This window comes from Plectropomus leopardus, chromosome 16 (assembly GCF_008729295.1).
Source record: "Plectropomus leopardus isolate mb chromosome 16, YSFRI_Pleo_2.0, whole genome shotgun sequence".
Taxonomy (NCBI): Eukaryota; Metazoa; Chordata; class Actinopteri; order Perciformes; family Serranidae; genus Plectropomus; species Plectropomus leopardus.
The window spans coordinates 17,485,791-17,502,484 of NC_056478.1; the positions used below are offsets into that span (position 1 = coordinate 17,485,791).

Genomic DNA, 16,694 nt, shown 5'->3' on the forward strand with positions numbered 1-16,694 from the left:
CACACCCATCCGTAGACCCAGTGTTTACGTGCGATGAGAAACACGGTCAGCGTGCGGAGATAAGAGCAGAACCATCTGTCTCTCTATTACACATAGCTCCAATGTGTGAATGATGCTGCGTGGTTAATGGGCTTGTACAATGTGCTATTGTCTGCCAAAATAACACAATGAAATCTGGTGAGGTGTGTGACAGTCCATCCATCTGTCTGTCACACACAGCTTCTCCGGCACCACTGATCAGCTTTTGATGAAACTTTGCAGCAATGTTTGTTTAACTGTACGCGGCACAAGATGCTGATTTAATTAAATGCTGATAACCTTTTTTTAATATCAAAAACTAACAAAAAAATCATCTCATCTCCACATTCTGGGCTTTGTAGAATCACTCTGATTGAACTACCGGGGAAATGGAGGCTGCACTTAATTGCTGGACTTTGCAAAAACTTGGGGGAATGATGCATTGCACCACAGTTTATTTAATATATATCTAAAACAAAAGTGTACTGAACAGGCAAGAATAAAGGGGTGTATTACAGTTGTTTGCTCAACTGTGCTTCTGTGCAAAACATCAGACCCACAGATCCAGTAGTGACAAAATTCTGCACTTAAAAAACAATGAAATCTGGTGAGGTGTGTGACAGTCCATCCATCTGCCTGTTACATTCCCTGTGATGTAACGTCACCTAACCCGAGCAGGACCTTCAAACACAAATCCAAACTAGTCTACTTTATCACTCATCACGCAGTTGTTCAGAAAAGCTTCTGCTTTCTTCCCGGAGCCAAAGAGAAGAACATGTTAAGTTGAAGATTATAATGAAAAAGAGAATGGGGATGGTTCAGCTGCTACTGTTGGTTATTTTTTTAAATTCCTTTCATAAAGTGTAATAAATCAAACACTAATGTCCTGACTTTTTGTCTAATCTTAGTTTTCATCATATTTGGGAACAGTATCCAGGTTTCTGAGCTTTGTCTGTGTTCATGCACTGTATGTCTTTTCCCTCCTCGACATCTAGGCCACCCCATTATTTCTGCACCGACTGAGTCACCTCAGCAGTTGATGATGAGCCTACTTTGATTTCTGTCCGCCTGGACTCTGTTGCATTTACCACTCTGCTGAATTTGGCTTCGCCGTTTAACAGCTTATCCTCTGCATTATCAGAGTTGTGTCAGACTTTCATTGTTTTTATTGTGATTGTGATGTGTTCCTGACTCACTGCTACATCACTCATGTCAGTTTGACACAGGATCAGAATGTATGTATACAGTAGCTGACGACGGGGTGAGGCTGTTGATAGTTGTTCAAGCAGTCCATGAACGCAGTGCAGATAAAAATCTTATAATGTTTTTTTTCTTTCTCAGCAGCAGTTTCTTGAGTTAGACTCACAGAATGGAGAATTGATCAGTCAATCAGTTTGAGGTTATAACAATCAGAGCTGATCAGATCAGAGGAGGAAGTGCAGCTGCAGCAGAGGCCAATGAAAGCAAACTTAAAAACCCAGCGCTGGACCGCAGGGTCAGTTTCCATGGGAACCCAGTTAGTTGCATCTCAAGTAGGTTGGAAAAGTGATGGACACTAAAATAAAAGTTTTGCTATCTTGAAAAATAAACCATTATAATTAAGAACAGGTTAGTTTCACTTTGACGGCAGCTAGCGTTGTGTGGCTCCGCCTGTGACCAGAGTATGCTCTGTGCTCTGAGAGTGTGTGCTCTTTATAACTGAACAACATATATATATTCCAACGATGCTCCAAATGATCGTCCGAATTCCATAAACAGAAAATGCATATGTGGCGGCAATTGCTGATACCGTGACGGGCCGCCACAAATAAAAGAATGAGCGGGAAACCTTGAATTTGCTTAATTTTCTCCTTGTGTTCCGTCTCCGCTTCATTTGCTCTGAGAGTGGGGTGCTCTGAATAACAGAATAGTATTTATATTCCAACATTGCTCTGAATGAACGATCCAGCTCCAAAAATAGAAAATCTATATGTGGTGGCAAATGCTGATATTGTGGCGCAGGACTACAAAGGTGTGAATGTTTGGGAAATGCTGCATGTTGAGGACACACATGGCAGGCAATGATCAGAAACCTGGACATAAAGTGGTTTCAGTTACAGAACTTCAGCTAGCATATTCAGCTTTCTCAAAGCCAGGAATGAGCTGATCCGGGTATCTGAACTGACAATATGATTTGTGTAACGACATGAACAGGATTCTAGTTTGCATGTAAACACCCTTTTCTAGGAAATTAAATGTTTAATGTTGTTTCAGTCAAGCAACTCATGTCTAAAAGCATCCAGCTTGTTACCTGAGCGATTCGGCCATGCGCCGCAGGTCTTCATTTTGCTGCTTGAGCCGCTCGAGCTTGGCCAGGATCTTGGAGAGCTCCCGGCTGGACCGCTCTGGGTGCTCGCTGTCCCTCACCAAGTGACCGCCGATGTAGAAGAGGAGCGTGCCCCAGGCTAACAGCACCAGGGTAATCCAACGCCATGAACCCGCCCAGGGCCGCATGGTGTAACCTCGCCCACCCACAAACGCCTCTTGGTGTGCCTGTACACCCACCAACCCGCCGGCCTGCCTGCCGGATGTGCGCACACGCTCTGTGCTCCGTCACCACAAGTGCCACACCGCCAACCTTGGCATCGGCATCTTTGCAGGGATGGTGTACAATAAATGGCAGTTGAGAATGGCGATGTGTTTCAGGAGTATGTAAGAAAAGGCAGCGCGTTTCTCCAGCGATCGACCAGTCTTTCCTGCGTGTGCTAAAGCATGGCTAGCATGCTCTGATATCTGTGTTGTAGCAGCCTGTTTGGTGTCTCCTCTCCTCCACCCAGCTCCGTGTCGACCAGCTTGTCCCACACAGTCTCGCTGTTTCCTTCCAGGCCCACAAGATTCTGTTATTGGAGTTGTTGCCTGTAAAAAAAAACAAAAAAAAGACGGGAGTTAAATGACAATGTTTTGTCTTGCAAATACTTGATGTGTTTGTTGGTCAAACAAAGTAAATTAAAATCATTCAAGAGCTTCGTCTGTAAGCCAGACAAAAACCAGGGTCCCCACACATTTTCATGGACATAATATCAAAACGTTTCCATGACTTTTCAAGGACACATAATAGAATTTCAATTTTGGAAAAGCATGTACTTGACTGCATCTGCAGCACTTGCCAGCCTGGCTAGAGAACTGTAACACACACACACGCAAGTGTTGCAGCCCACAACAAATGCCGCCACACTATATACATGCATGTAACCTGTCTTAAAGGGGAAGGCTTGGCTGCAGTCATAGAAAATAAGAAGCATGCAAGTTTTCCATTCGTACCAGTAGTTTCGTAGTTTGAGTTCATTTGTCTTACTTGACATCACAAGTCCTTCATGCAAATACTGCACATTGCAATGTTGATGCTGAAACAATATATCGTGTTGCACTTAGTCAACGCACATTAGAGCTATGTGCTAACTTTAAGAAAATACATTTGCTTTTATATTTTTATTACGTGGAAGGTTATCCCCAGAAGATTACTGTGACAAATAACTTTATTAAACATAAAAACTCCATGACCTTTCCAAAACTTTCAATGATTTTTACTTATTTCATAACTTTTTCAGGCCTGGAAAATGAGACAGTAAAATTCCATGACTTTTCCGGGTTTTCCATGACCGCGTGAACCCTGAAAAACTCCTGAGTAGGAGAGCAAAGCATGAGACATGTCGTCAGCGTCATACAGAAAACAGAGAGGGCAGACAGTTAAAGCCAAGACGCTGCAGACTGGTCCCGACATAACCCTGTCTCAGCAGCCTACAGGATTGATCAGCATGACACTGCAATTTGCATTTACATAGTGATGTGCAGTCCCTGAGCTATGCTGCATTGCTGTCGAGGCAGGACAGGGATGTTCCACTTTCCACGTCCCGCCTGCCTGCACACTCACACACACACTCACACACACACTTGTACTCATACAGTCCCTCAAAAGTCTTACACACATACAGAAGCCATCACACAACCAGGAACACATCTTTTATTTTCTCACGCTGCATCCTGAACCACAGTCTACCACAACCCACTTCCGACACTTTCTCCCCCACTGTAACTTAAAGCACGACTAAGCCCGACAGTTAATGGATTTGTTTGGAGACGGCTAAATCCCACAAAGTTCTCCCCGAGCATTTTCCTCCTCCCCAAAGTGCCGGCTGCCATCCCCATAGCCTCCGTGACAGAATGCAACATTGTCAAGGTGATACGGTGAGCTCAATGGAGCAGAGGGAACGAAAAAATCCCTGGATCATCACTTCCCTTCATCCCAAAAGCAGCGGGGGAGACGAGATGGACGCGTGCCGGGTTTATGAAGCAACCTTCGCTGTCAACTCCCCAACAAAGCCCTGCCACGCAACTGAGACTAGTCGTGTGATGGGATGAAGACTGGCAGGTGTGTCTGTGCGCACGACATCTAAGCGTGTGTGCATGTGTGCTATCATCTCTGAGTGTGTGTACCACAACGTGCTGGAATAATGCCAGACATCTTAGACTTCGTGTGATTGGTGGTGGTGGGGTACGCTTGATTGACATGTCGCAGTATCTCTGGTGCCTCTGCCTGTGAGCGTTCAAGACAGAGGAAAGTGTTCCTGCTGGGGTTCGCCTGGCAGCACAGAAGTAGGTTAACAGTGGCTCATCATGTTTACCATGGCAGCATAGTTGATATGTAGGACATAAATGGTGCCATGCTGTAATACCATAGAGACTGTTCACGCTTCAGTGGCGCAAACTGCCCAAAATGCAGCAGCTGAGTTCGCCGAAACAATGAGGCGCAAACTATTCTCCTTCATTTCTTATTGAATGATGTGGGATTATTGAAATCTGTGCAGACGCTCCTTCCTCGCTGGTGCTCCTGTTGTGACTAACCTGGGCTGACACGAGGGTGGCTTCTTTTTATGCATGCAGCACAAGGATGTGCTGAGCTGTGTTTTATTATGGAAAATAAGAGCTGCAAGAGGGTAGCACTCCACCAGCTAATGCACGACTGGGACTTTACTAAAAGGCAGGCTGCAAAAACCCTTGTCACTGTGTTTGAGGAGCCATAATGAGGTTTGTGCTCAGTAGACTAAAACTGATAAATATAAAACTGTTGGATGAGGCAGGCAACTGCTGCCAAATAGGATATGGAAAAATTTTTGAGATAACACTTCTAGCCGGTTGTTCAGCTTATACTTGAAAGTCAAACTAAGATGGTGATGTATTTTTTGCATATTAGCAGAACTTTGGGGAAATTAATATGAACTCTTGGCGGTTAATGGGCAACTTGAGACACAGGTTGTCAGTGATATCAGTTCAGATGACAAAGAGGTAAATGTTTGCTGTACACACCTTACTAAAACAAACACAGTAAAACAAGTCTGTTTTATTTACAGGCGCTAAAAATTACGTCATGAGTATTGTCTCCAATTAAGCTTGTGACCTTAAATGTTTGACAGAAAACCTGAGTCACAAACTGGAGGAATGGTATTTAAATAATGAGGGCATTTAAAAAGCAGCATGGTTGTAAACTATTTAGTGATCGACGATTCAATATCATTGACGCAAAACAAAAACATTGATCCATATCATTATCTTTTGGTCACACCTTTATTTTGAAATTTTGTGTCACTTTTACACAGAACAATAACGGCAACCAGCCACTCGTTACTTACTGATATTTTGGATTTCCGAGAAAATACAGGTCAAAAAATATAGCACATACCATATGTAACAATGCCGTTACAAGAAAAAATACTCAGGAAACATGACATAACGTTACCAGCCTTGCCGGGTATATCACGCCACTAACGTCTCATTAGCTGCTCTGTTTCAACAATGTTTGGCTGAAAAATGGGCATGCAGGCTGAAATTCAATCTGTCGGGAGATGCAGAGGCTTAAACAAACAGTTACTGAGAGAAAGTCAAAAATTTCCATGCGATTTGTTAAGCTATGACACGAAGAAAAGTCTGCTAGCCTCTAGCCTAATTTATGCAATGCAGAAGTGCTTAAGCTAATGATGGTGGCAAGCAAAACACAATCTGAGTTATGAGTAATTTGTGAGTTATTTATAATTTACTCATTCATTCATTCATAAATTCATTCATACATCATCCCTAACAGCATCACCAGACCACCACAGGGCTGACACAGAGACGACCATTCACGCTCATATTCTAATGTACGGGCACTTACAGTCATCAGGTGTTTTTTATGGGTCTTGTTTATTTTTGTGTCATTCTGTTGATTGTTTAGAGCTCGTGGATGCAAGACAGATTTCTGTGAAAACAGACCAAGATTTATATTATCTTATCAGTTAAACTAATCTGCATATTTTTGGACTGTGGGAGAAAGCCAGAGAACCCGGAGAAAACCCAAGCTGACGCGTGTAGAGCATGCAAACTCCACACAAAAGGGCCGGACGACGGGTTCAAACTCTGAACGCTGTGCTGACTACTGAGGGTTCTGGGTTTGAAACCAGCTGGCTGACGGGCCGTTCTGTGTGGCGTTGCTCTTGTTGTTAATGCATGTTTTATGGCTGTTGGGAGAAGTTTGCCTCCAGGGCTTTAAGCCAGATAGCAATGAAGTTTTAGAAAAAAGATCATAGTGTGGATAAATATAAAATATTTAGAAATTCCTGCAGGCTGACTTATCCCATGTGCTGTTTTATTTGTATCAGTGGAGTCGAATTAAAGTAAACTTTGCTGCACTTAACCGGTTACAAATATTTACAATCATTTAAGTGTTTTTTTTTCTTTCAAGGACAAAAGCAAAAAAAGAAAGCAGTGGCAGCTACTTATGTAACCATGTGTTAAAGGAGCACATGATACCATCATACTCATCAAATATTTGTATGAAACAGCCAAATCTGATTCAAGTGGCATAACTCTGTGGCAGACTTTGTGATATCTGCAAATATGGTATTGTTTTCCAAAGAATCAATATAATATCCTATTGTAATAAAACTGGAGATTGACAACACTAACAGGCAGGAAAGGTCTCATGAAAATAGTATTGAATTGCATTATGGGAACTGTAGGCTCAGCTTTTCTGAAGCTTCACCCTCTGCAGGCTTGAATCTTTGACTTTGCTTTTTTTGTCCTATGCAAGTCCCTGAGTTTTATGGAAGTGCATTACTAAATTGCTTGAGCGCTTCTTTAATAGCCTAAAAATACAAAGCTAACATTATTTTACAAGGTCAAAATAAAAAGGGATCTGCATAATCGGACGTAAAAGACCATGCACATTGAAAAACACATTCGTCACACTAAAGGTCATAAATGTTGCTTTTTGATTGCTGGAAATGGCAGCAGAGCCTGCTGATATCACACTTTGGATGAAATGGTTACACAGTCCAGCACCATTAACAGCCAAAGCAAATTCATCTAAATGTTGTGAATCTAGGATATAGAGCCATTTGTGTGCTCCGAGTAATGTGAGATTAGTGCAGAGTCTATAGGTTACAGAACCTGAGATCAAATATGGGAAGCACCCACTAAGCAGGTTTATTGGTTAATTATGCTTTAACGTTAAAGCCATCTTTACTAAGTGCACATTATGACTATTATCAGTTGTAGTGAATGGCTTTAGAAAATGAGTGAAGAAGGTTTTTACGGTTTCTTTTCAACGTGCCTTTCAGCTCAGCCTTGGCTGTGATGAAGTGGCAATGGAGAGAAGAAACGCATTCATGGTCCCTCTTTCGATAGATTGCTGTGTTTTATAACTACAAGAACGAGGAGACATCTTTTGAGTCCTGTGTCAGCAGAATGTGGCCTGATTAAAGAGAAAATGATACTCTACTACAATTTATTCCACTGATGAAGATCTGGTGGTATAATATTCCACCAGAGATATTACCCCGCGCGAGCCGGGCGCTGACGACTTTTGCATTTTCTCAAACCTCTCACATTTGCCCTCGAGTCGCGTCGAACAGGGGGCATAAATAATGGAAATTATAATAATGTCAGTTAAATAAATAAATAAAAGATCCCCACTGTGGCACAATCATTTCTAAGTTGGACTGTGTGTCAGATATGCTGACGGTGGGATTTCAGAGAAATTGGCCATATAATGCCTCTTTTTTTTTCTATTCCTTCCACCAAGCCCCTCCTCCCTCATCTTCCAAGTAAAATGGAAGCATGATTGCATCGTCTTAGCTAGCATGGACAAAATGAAATATATCACTGCTTCCGTCTGACTGTGAACTCCTGCTACTTACTAAATGGAAGGAATAAGCGAGCTTATATACTGTTCATAAATGCTCCGCTACACCTACACACTCACTTCCCCAAACTTCTTCTTGACCTTGCATTTTAAACATCATCGCTCTCCCACAATGCCCTTCACCTTGCTGTCAAAGGCAACAGAGAGGGGTGCTCGGCCGGTGAAGGCTGGTGTGGTACATGTGGCACTGCAGGGCGGACTGTCACCGCTGTTACACAATGCCCCTGTGCTGCAGCAACATGCAGAAGCCTGGGGGGTCAGCAGAGATGACCTGTTTTCAGTTCTGCTGGTTAATCTTCAACATGACTCAGGCTGCAGCAGAGGTCATCCATCAGCAGCGCTCCAGTCTCCAGGCAATAAGCACCGCGATGAGGTCCACCGCTGAATTATGCATGAGGCTCGGCTGAGGACGGCTTCTATTACACCAACACGACCACTACAGCTCGGGGACAACTGGAAGAGAGCGTCATCTGTACTCCAGGTCGACCGAGAGCGGGTCATTAAAGACTGATATAATGACGATAGTTCGCAGCAGGAAAAAGCCGATATGGGTGGATGGATGGATGAATGAAGGGAAGGAAGGAGAAACGGATAGTATATGAAAAAAGGGAGGCAGTGTCCGAAATTAAAACTTTTGACTAACCAGCTAAGGGGACTGGTAGATGAGAAAAGTCCACCTGCCAAGCATACTACTGGCAAAAGTAATGGTATAAAAACTGCAAACCAGCGGCTAGTAATAGCTTAGTTTTTTTCCAACATGCATATTGTTACAGACCAAACTTTTACTGGAGTGAATTTGACATTGAATTATTTAAAAAAAAACTGTAATAAAACAACTAGAGATGTTCACAGAGATACTTGGAGACTTGAGTCTGCTGGTAACATGATTTGATTTTTAAACTGAATTTTTAAAATCTGCCTATGTAGAGATGAATGGGATATTGCTACAATTTTAGCATTGAATAATTAAAATGCTTTAAAACTTCATAGCCATTCATGTATAGATTTTGAGGGCATGGATGGATGGATGGATGGATGGATGGATGGGTGGATAGACAGCTACATAGATACTAAGAGACTGATAACAGCTGGTATTAACTCTTGTTTTGTTAATCCAAACACAAGTGGACGTCCAAGACACATTGCTGTTCAAACATGCATCCATCACGTGTGTTCAGCTGACTGCTTGTGTTTGGATTTATTTACTGCCTACATCACATCAGAAGGTCAAAAGGCCCCACGCATGGTTACAATGCCAACATTAGTGGTTGTTTCGGTACAGCTGGAGATATCGCTGTCAGAAAAATCCAACATGTCTTTTGGCATGGGGGAAAACACTGGGCAGTTCCGCAACACTTAGTCCAACTTGTCAAAAAAATGGGCACGATACAGTGTTAGCAGACTGTCATGAAAACAATCACCATCCCCTAGACTGATGACGTAGTCCTTGTCGGGGATGCATCATATGCGTTTTACACAACAAAAGGTACATGGTCAAATGCACCACCTCGGCAAGTGGATTTAGTGATCTGTGAGCGATGTATCTTGGTGGGTTTGAGAGAGAGAGAGAGATACATACATTGATATATGCATCCATGTTTTTGCAGGAGTGTGTTAGCGTATGATGGTGAGGGCGACCCTAAGGGGAACATGCAGCAAGATGTAGAACATGTTATGCAGCACAGTGACAGATTTATGATGCGTGAGTCTGGCAAACAGACAGCAGATGATCCAGAATATCACTGAAATGATGCCGATGTGAAAACATGAAGGTGAGGAAGCCGTTTACTCATCTATAGCGGAGATACAGAAATATCCGTCTGACAGATGAAGCTGAATGTGACCTACAGTTGGACAGGAGTTATATTTTTTTGCTGATGCTGTCAAAAGTGTTTGAGATATATTCCCCACCCCAGCATATGATCAGATAGATTCGAGATGTCTGATCCTTGATATCAGCATATGAGCATAATGGAAGAGGGGGCAGCTTGCAGGTGTTTGGACTCCAGAAATGCAGCAAGAGACACATCAACTTCGACTCTGGCAGCAATTTTTAACCATTATTTATCCAGAGATGGTTTGCTGAGCAAGCTGTTCTTGACGAAAAGCCTTCTTTAGAGCCATAAAGCTACACTCATTTCCACCTGATAGCTGCCTGATGCAGCCATTGTTGCCTACAAATGGCCACTGAGACACTTTCTGGCTATTTTCTCAGCTGGTCTGAAGGTTCAATCTGGCGACCTTTCAGCCTCTACCCCAGTTCCTAAGTAAAGCATCACACTAGTGTCAGGAACACAGGGTGACACATTTCAAATATACAAACCATAACCAAACACTCCAACAAGAACAGAGAAAAACAGAATCAGGATGGCACTTAAACTGGATCATAATGCATTTATTCCAACAAGCTGCAGCAACGGGGAAAAATAACAAATGTTTCAGGGAGGGTTGTAACCTGAAATGTTTGCTCCCTTGTCCCCTGCCATTTGTAACCAAAACATTACGATTACACTTTGAGTGTGACTCCCTGATTTTTTTCATCAATATGAATATCAGCAAATGTCTGACTCATTCAGCAGCAGAGTGCTCCCACTCCCAGTGCTCCTTTTCTCTTCTCCGCTGGCTCACAGCCGAGATACGGAGACACCCTTAGCTTTTTGGGGCGGCTCTGTATTTTATATGCATGCGTGTGCCCATGAGTGGGTGTGCGGGAGTCACCCGGCTCTGTCTTGTTTGCCTGACTGCGCGCACATACACACACATAACCATACATATACCCTCACACACATACAGGAGAGTGGTGAATATTTCATGAGCTGCTGTTTACTTCACAACATTTCGGAGCTGAATGTGGAGGAGTCCATTAACTTAGGCCAAAAGGCAGAGAGAAAGCCTGGCATGGAGAAAGCGATGAACACAGATAGATAGCGAGCTGGGAGATTGAAGACTGCAAATGTAACTGCAATAGGTTTTTATACATGCACATAAAAAGGCCCAAAGCTAACACAGAGTGCACCGACGTCATGTCCTCAAAAAAAGTTATGGGAGTTCAGTGGTTTTAACACCCAGGGAAGGAAGGTTTTATAATTACACAAATCATACATAGTGAGTTTTTAATGGCCGATTCTGATTATTTTTTGGAGTCAATATCTTTAAATATGACTGCTTTTAGGCAAAACAATTCAGTTACATTTAAATAAAATGGGAAGTTTTAGTGTTTCTCCACTAGAGTTTTACCTCTGGTGGAGAGAAGAATAATTTAAAACAGCATTTAGACCATCATGTGGGAAGATAATATTTATAAAAACAGAAAATCAAGAAAAATGAATGATTATAATCTCAAAGTATATATATTTTGGTAGAATTTTGACTGTCACCGTCTGGGGCTTTTGCTCGAACACGGACACAAACAGTAGAGGAGCGGACCGAGAAGATCTCTCTCCCCCTCTCCCTCTCTCCCGCTCTCTCTCAAACTCAGACCAAACTCCAATCCACCTGTAAAACTAGGCAATGCTGGTCAACTATGAGCAAGTATTCTGTTGCTGTGCTGCTTTTTTCTCGCTTAAAAGATCTTACTTTAGTGCCCTGTTTTCCAGTAATTCAAGATCAATTGTAAACGGCCAGCCTCTATCTCGTTTCATGTGTCAAAATGGACAAACTGGCATCATGTCACCCATCAACGGGAGCGTTTCTTGGTTCAGTGTGGCACAGTGCACTCTGGTAGTTGCAGGTTGTCTACCTCTTGAGCAAAAGCCAAATGCCACAGTCTCTTTTTTTTATCTTTGTTTTCTTAGGAAGTCTTTGCATCTTTCTACTGCATAGACAGCTAATTTGTGAAAAGTAACTGACATAATTTTGAGTCGGGTACACCCCCCAATCCCATCATAGGAGTGTCTGACTCAGTGGAAACTTGGAGGCCACAGTGTACATACAGTTTGTATAAAAGATGGTAGGTAGGGAGTCAATAGGGGCCCGACAACTCTGGAGCCCCTTAAAATTGGCCTGCCAATGTAACAATGGGACTCTAAGGGAAACAGAATAATTTGGACAGGGTTACCAGAGAATACAAATGCAATATTTGTCTTTTTAAAGATGGTTGTGTATTCACAGAGCGACACACTTTCATCCTCGAGCGCTGACTATCTGAGGGGAGGCCTCCACTTGAAGGCACTGAAGGCAGCCCACCTCATTGCAACTTTGGGATTAAGTCCCGCCAAAGTGGCTAAAGGTCTCAGAGAAGTTCTAGCCACGCAGCCGCTGAGCCCGCTGCAGCTTGGCATTCAGTATCAGAGCTAAGCACACAGCCTCTCCTTCAAGGTTATCTCTGTGGAGAATTCGCTGACAGCAGGATACACACGCACACGCATTCACACACGCACGTGCACTCACACGGTGACACAAAGATAGGTACCCACACACACAAACACAGCGGCACACACCTCAATGGCCCAGCCCAGCCGGGGGGGGGGGGGGGGGGGGGGGGGTCGGGGGCATGTTTGTGCTGGCGGTTTATGCAAACAAGTTTTTAATTGGGACGGAAGGACATATGATTAGCAGTAAAAAGGCACCAATCATTACTCTGTTTTATTACTTTTATGTCCAAATAAACCCGGACTTGGGCGGGGGCCCCACCTGCCAACCCAATCTGTCTCCTGACGAGTGAAGGTGGATCTCGGGGCTCAGACGTGGTCAAGGACAGCATTGTAAATTCACCGTGTCAGTGAGGGTGATGAACTGGCTCTGCGACGCTGTGTGTGTGTGTGTGTGTGTGTGTGTGTGTGTGTGTGTGTGTGTGTGTGTGTGTGTGTGTGTGTTTGAGAGAGAAGGGAAAAGAGCAAGAGTCAATGCCACTCAAGCAGCTGCATGTATCATGCCTGGAGCAGAAAGGACATTAAAAAGTGCCTTCCTGAGTGTTTATTTGGGGTGTTGGGTTGCAGATAAATTGCAGAACCAAGCACCATTACATATTGATCATTTACTACATGCAGAGCAGTTGAAATATTCAATCCTCTGTGAAAGCCAGAAAGTGCGCTGTGAAGAACCTTGACCGTTATTATTTGTGGGAAACAGAAAGGGGGAAGCTCAAGGTCTGAGTTATCCATCTACCTTGAGCTATATTACTGCTTGGATCCACAGAAACACACACAGACACGTACACACACACACTTCCTGTCTGTTCCAGTTTCTGTTCCTCGTAATGAGTCCCAATGACGGCTGACCTTTTACGGCCCGGGGTGCCAGGGACAAACTCGAGAGGTGGGGGCAGAGAGGGAGACTGGACGGGCCTGTGATGACCCCATACAGAGGGTGCCAACCTTCAATCAGTTCCCTCAAAGTGGCCTAATGAGTGACTAAATACACAAGAGAGAAGAGAGAGAGTGAAAAGAAGGGATAATAGAAGAACATCATTGGCCAGAGAGGGAGGGAAGGAGAGGAGGAGGAATAAAGAGGACAGGAACAGAGAACAGCTACTGTTACACTGTGCTAAATTGTGATTTTTATCATCTGAATATGCGGTGACGCATAATGTGATATGCCTGGATCCACTGAATATGGATTTTGCTCAGATTACAATCAGACCTTTGAAACAAGACTTGGAAGTGGTCAGGCTCACACTTTGATTACAATTCTATGTAATTTGGCAGCAATCCACAATGAGAGCTACACGAAATGATGGAATTAACATGCTCTAAACATGTGCTGTGTCTCAATTGCGGTCTCATAGTTAAACTTTCTATTTTTAATGCGTAAGTGCTATCGCGCTGACAAGTATGGAAAAATTAAGTGCACTGTGAGTACATTATGCATACTCATAACTAGGTTTGGGCAGTATCACAGTATTAGGCAGTACAATTTTCAGTACTGTAAAAAAATATACTCATCTTTCTATGTGGCAAACTCACTGTTCGATCATCATTAACCAAAAATCTTAGTGAAATTTCAGAAAGGTACAAATTTATGGGGAAAAAAAAATCATAATACCAAAGCGTACTTACAAAATTCAAAAGTTAGATGTGGAACACTGTTATTATCTTTCCACAGTCAATGGTTGCCATCTAGGCTACTCAGACGAGGGGAGGGGTTGACAAAGTTGTGAAAATTGCGGCAAAGGATGCTGCAGCAATTGTGGTTACGCCACTAAACAAGTAAGCAAGCTGGCAGATATTTGGCAGATTGAATTTGTAGAGACAAAGTGATAGGATATTCCAAAGAAGCATTAAACTGCTGGAAAAATGCTCACTACGTAAAACTGCGATGTCTATGCAGTGGAAAGATGCAAATACTCTTTAAAATTGGTGCTACAGGACCGGAGAAAACAGAGGAAAAGGGCTGTGGCATTTGCTCTCGCTCAGGAGGTAACAAAAAAAAAAAAAAACAAAAAAAACCCACACGTGTCCTAGAATAGTAAAGTACCACAACAATGGTACATTTCATGAGAAAAGCATGACATTTCTGTCACAGCATTCAATGATGTTTCAGATGTGAAGGGATTGCATTTCATTTCCAACTAACACGGGGAAGCCCATTCATTTAGTGATACTGCTGAGATCATTAAAAAAGGAGAAGGAAACATTTCTTGTCGAAGCTGTGTGGTAAATATCCGGATCTGTGTCATGTTTCAGATGTGAAGGGAATGCATTTCATTTCCAACTAACAGGGGGAAGCCCATTCATTTAGTGATACTGCTGAGATCATTAAAAAAGGAGAAGGAAACATTTCTTGTCGAAGCTGTGTGGTAAATATCCGGATCTGTGTCATGTTTCTATAACAGGTGGTGCAGGAACAGGAAGGAACCATTTAATTAGGGCACTAAAGTATGAGGTAACAAGGTTTCTATTGACACTGTGTCGTCACCCTGAGGACATGTGTGCGTTGTTAACTGCTCCGGCTGGCATTGCTGCACACAATTTACATACTCAACTAATCATTACACATTTAGTGATGGCACACACATTACCACACACCCCTTTAGGTGGGGAAAAGATCAATAGTTTGTATGCCAAATATAGTAATCTAGTTGATGAAATTGATGATCATAAACTGATATCATGTATTTATGGCAGATAACAGCAGATCAGTAAAAGTGGGGATTTTTCTCTATTCATTCATGCAAATGTCATTGCTATTGAAGATTTTTGCCCAATTGCCTTCAGTAAAAGGAAAGCCATGGTATGTTGACAATGTAGGTGTTAACCTGTGGTGTAACCTATTTAAAGTTGTCGAGTTAAGGCTGATATTATGTAATAAGATGCTGTTTTTGCAGAGTTAAATAACGTGGACACATTCAGAAAATATACCATTGCATAACACATTTGTAAAAATGTTCCCACGAATACTCATCTTAGTAGTCATAGTTCAAAATATGTCATGTGTAAAAATTCTCTTTTTACAACCAATTAAGACATGAAGGCTGACAAACAGGTAGACTGTGGGCAGCAGCATGGACGGAGGCCTGTGAAACCTTTATGGTGACTAGTTCTCTTTATGTATCTCTTATTTTTTCAGTCTCTCTTTCAAACTTGGTTCAATGTTTCAAACTTGGATCAATGTTTTAGCACTCTTTGGGTGGAGACGGACAATATTAAGTTATGGCACGGCATTACATCTTGCTGGTTAAGGGGCTGAAATTATCACATTCACGCGGGCGCTGTGTTTCTATCAATGCCAATCGAGGCCCTAGGCGATAAATACCGTGAGAACTGCAGGGTCATTTGATGCTGATGTGAATGCCGGTTATTTCCTTTCCATTACATTAAAAAGCCAGATGTTAGCAGGTTCTTGGTGCAAACCTGTGGTCAGGTATCAAAATTCACACTGAAGTGACCTTAAGCGTAACCACAGTCTGAGTGACAGGGCTGGCAGGACAGGCAGAAAATCAGAAATGCACCGCAGTGAGAACAGACAGAGGAGGGATGTGTCTGAGGCTGAAGCAAGCGATTAGTGGACACAGCCGCAGAGGACAGTGAGAAAAATTGTCCTGATCTCCTGTCGCAATCTCCCAATAAAAGCCAAGATTGACTAGAGCGAGAGGCTTGGCGGTCTCCTGTGCAATAAGTTACATTTAACACAATAAGCAGCGCACCCCACCTCTGAACACACCCTACCTCACTCATCTCCTGCAACACAATTTACTGTCAGCCGTTAACTCCCAATTATACCCTGACTCAGGGCAAAAGCCCCCCCCATCACAAGTCAAAGTGCCCTCTCTGAGGACAAGGCTCAAATGAATGGGGACAAGAAAAAGTGGTGAGGAGAGCTCAGGCAGGAGAGACCCAGACAGCAGCAGGAGAGGAGGAGGAAGACGAAGAACAAGGACGAGCAAACAGTAAACAGCACGGGAATGTCCAGACAGCAAGAACACCAAGAAAAAAAGACACAGAAAGACAGAGGGGAAAAATAAAAAAAGGAGTGTTGTAGGAAAAGTGGGAGCCAGGGAGGTGGTAATAGGAAGAAAGATGGC

The 16,694-nt window shown here is 42.9% G+C and overlaps 1 protein-coding gene across 1 annotated transcript in view; it reads right to left on the reverse strand.

Annotated features, from left to right (window-relative positions):
* Positions 1 to 16,694, reverse strand: part of fut8b (fucosyltransferase 8b (alpha (1,6) fucosyltransferase)) — a 118,763-nt gene that overhangs the window by 55,018 nt on the left and 47,051 nt on the right. The window contains exon 3 of the mRNA XM_042504025.1: positions 2,309 to 2,913. Within this exon, the coding sequence (XP_042359959.1) occupies positions 2,309 to 2,511 (203 nt within the window). The 5' untranslated portion in view covers positions 2,512 to 2,913. The remainder of the gene's footprint in view (positions 1 to 2,308; positions 2,914 to 16,694) is intronic.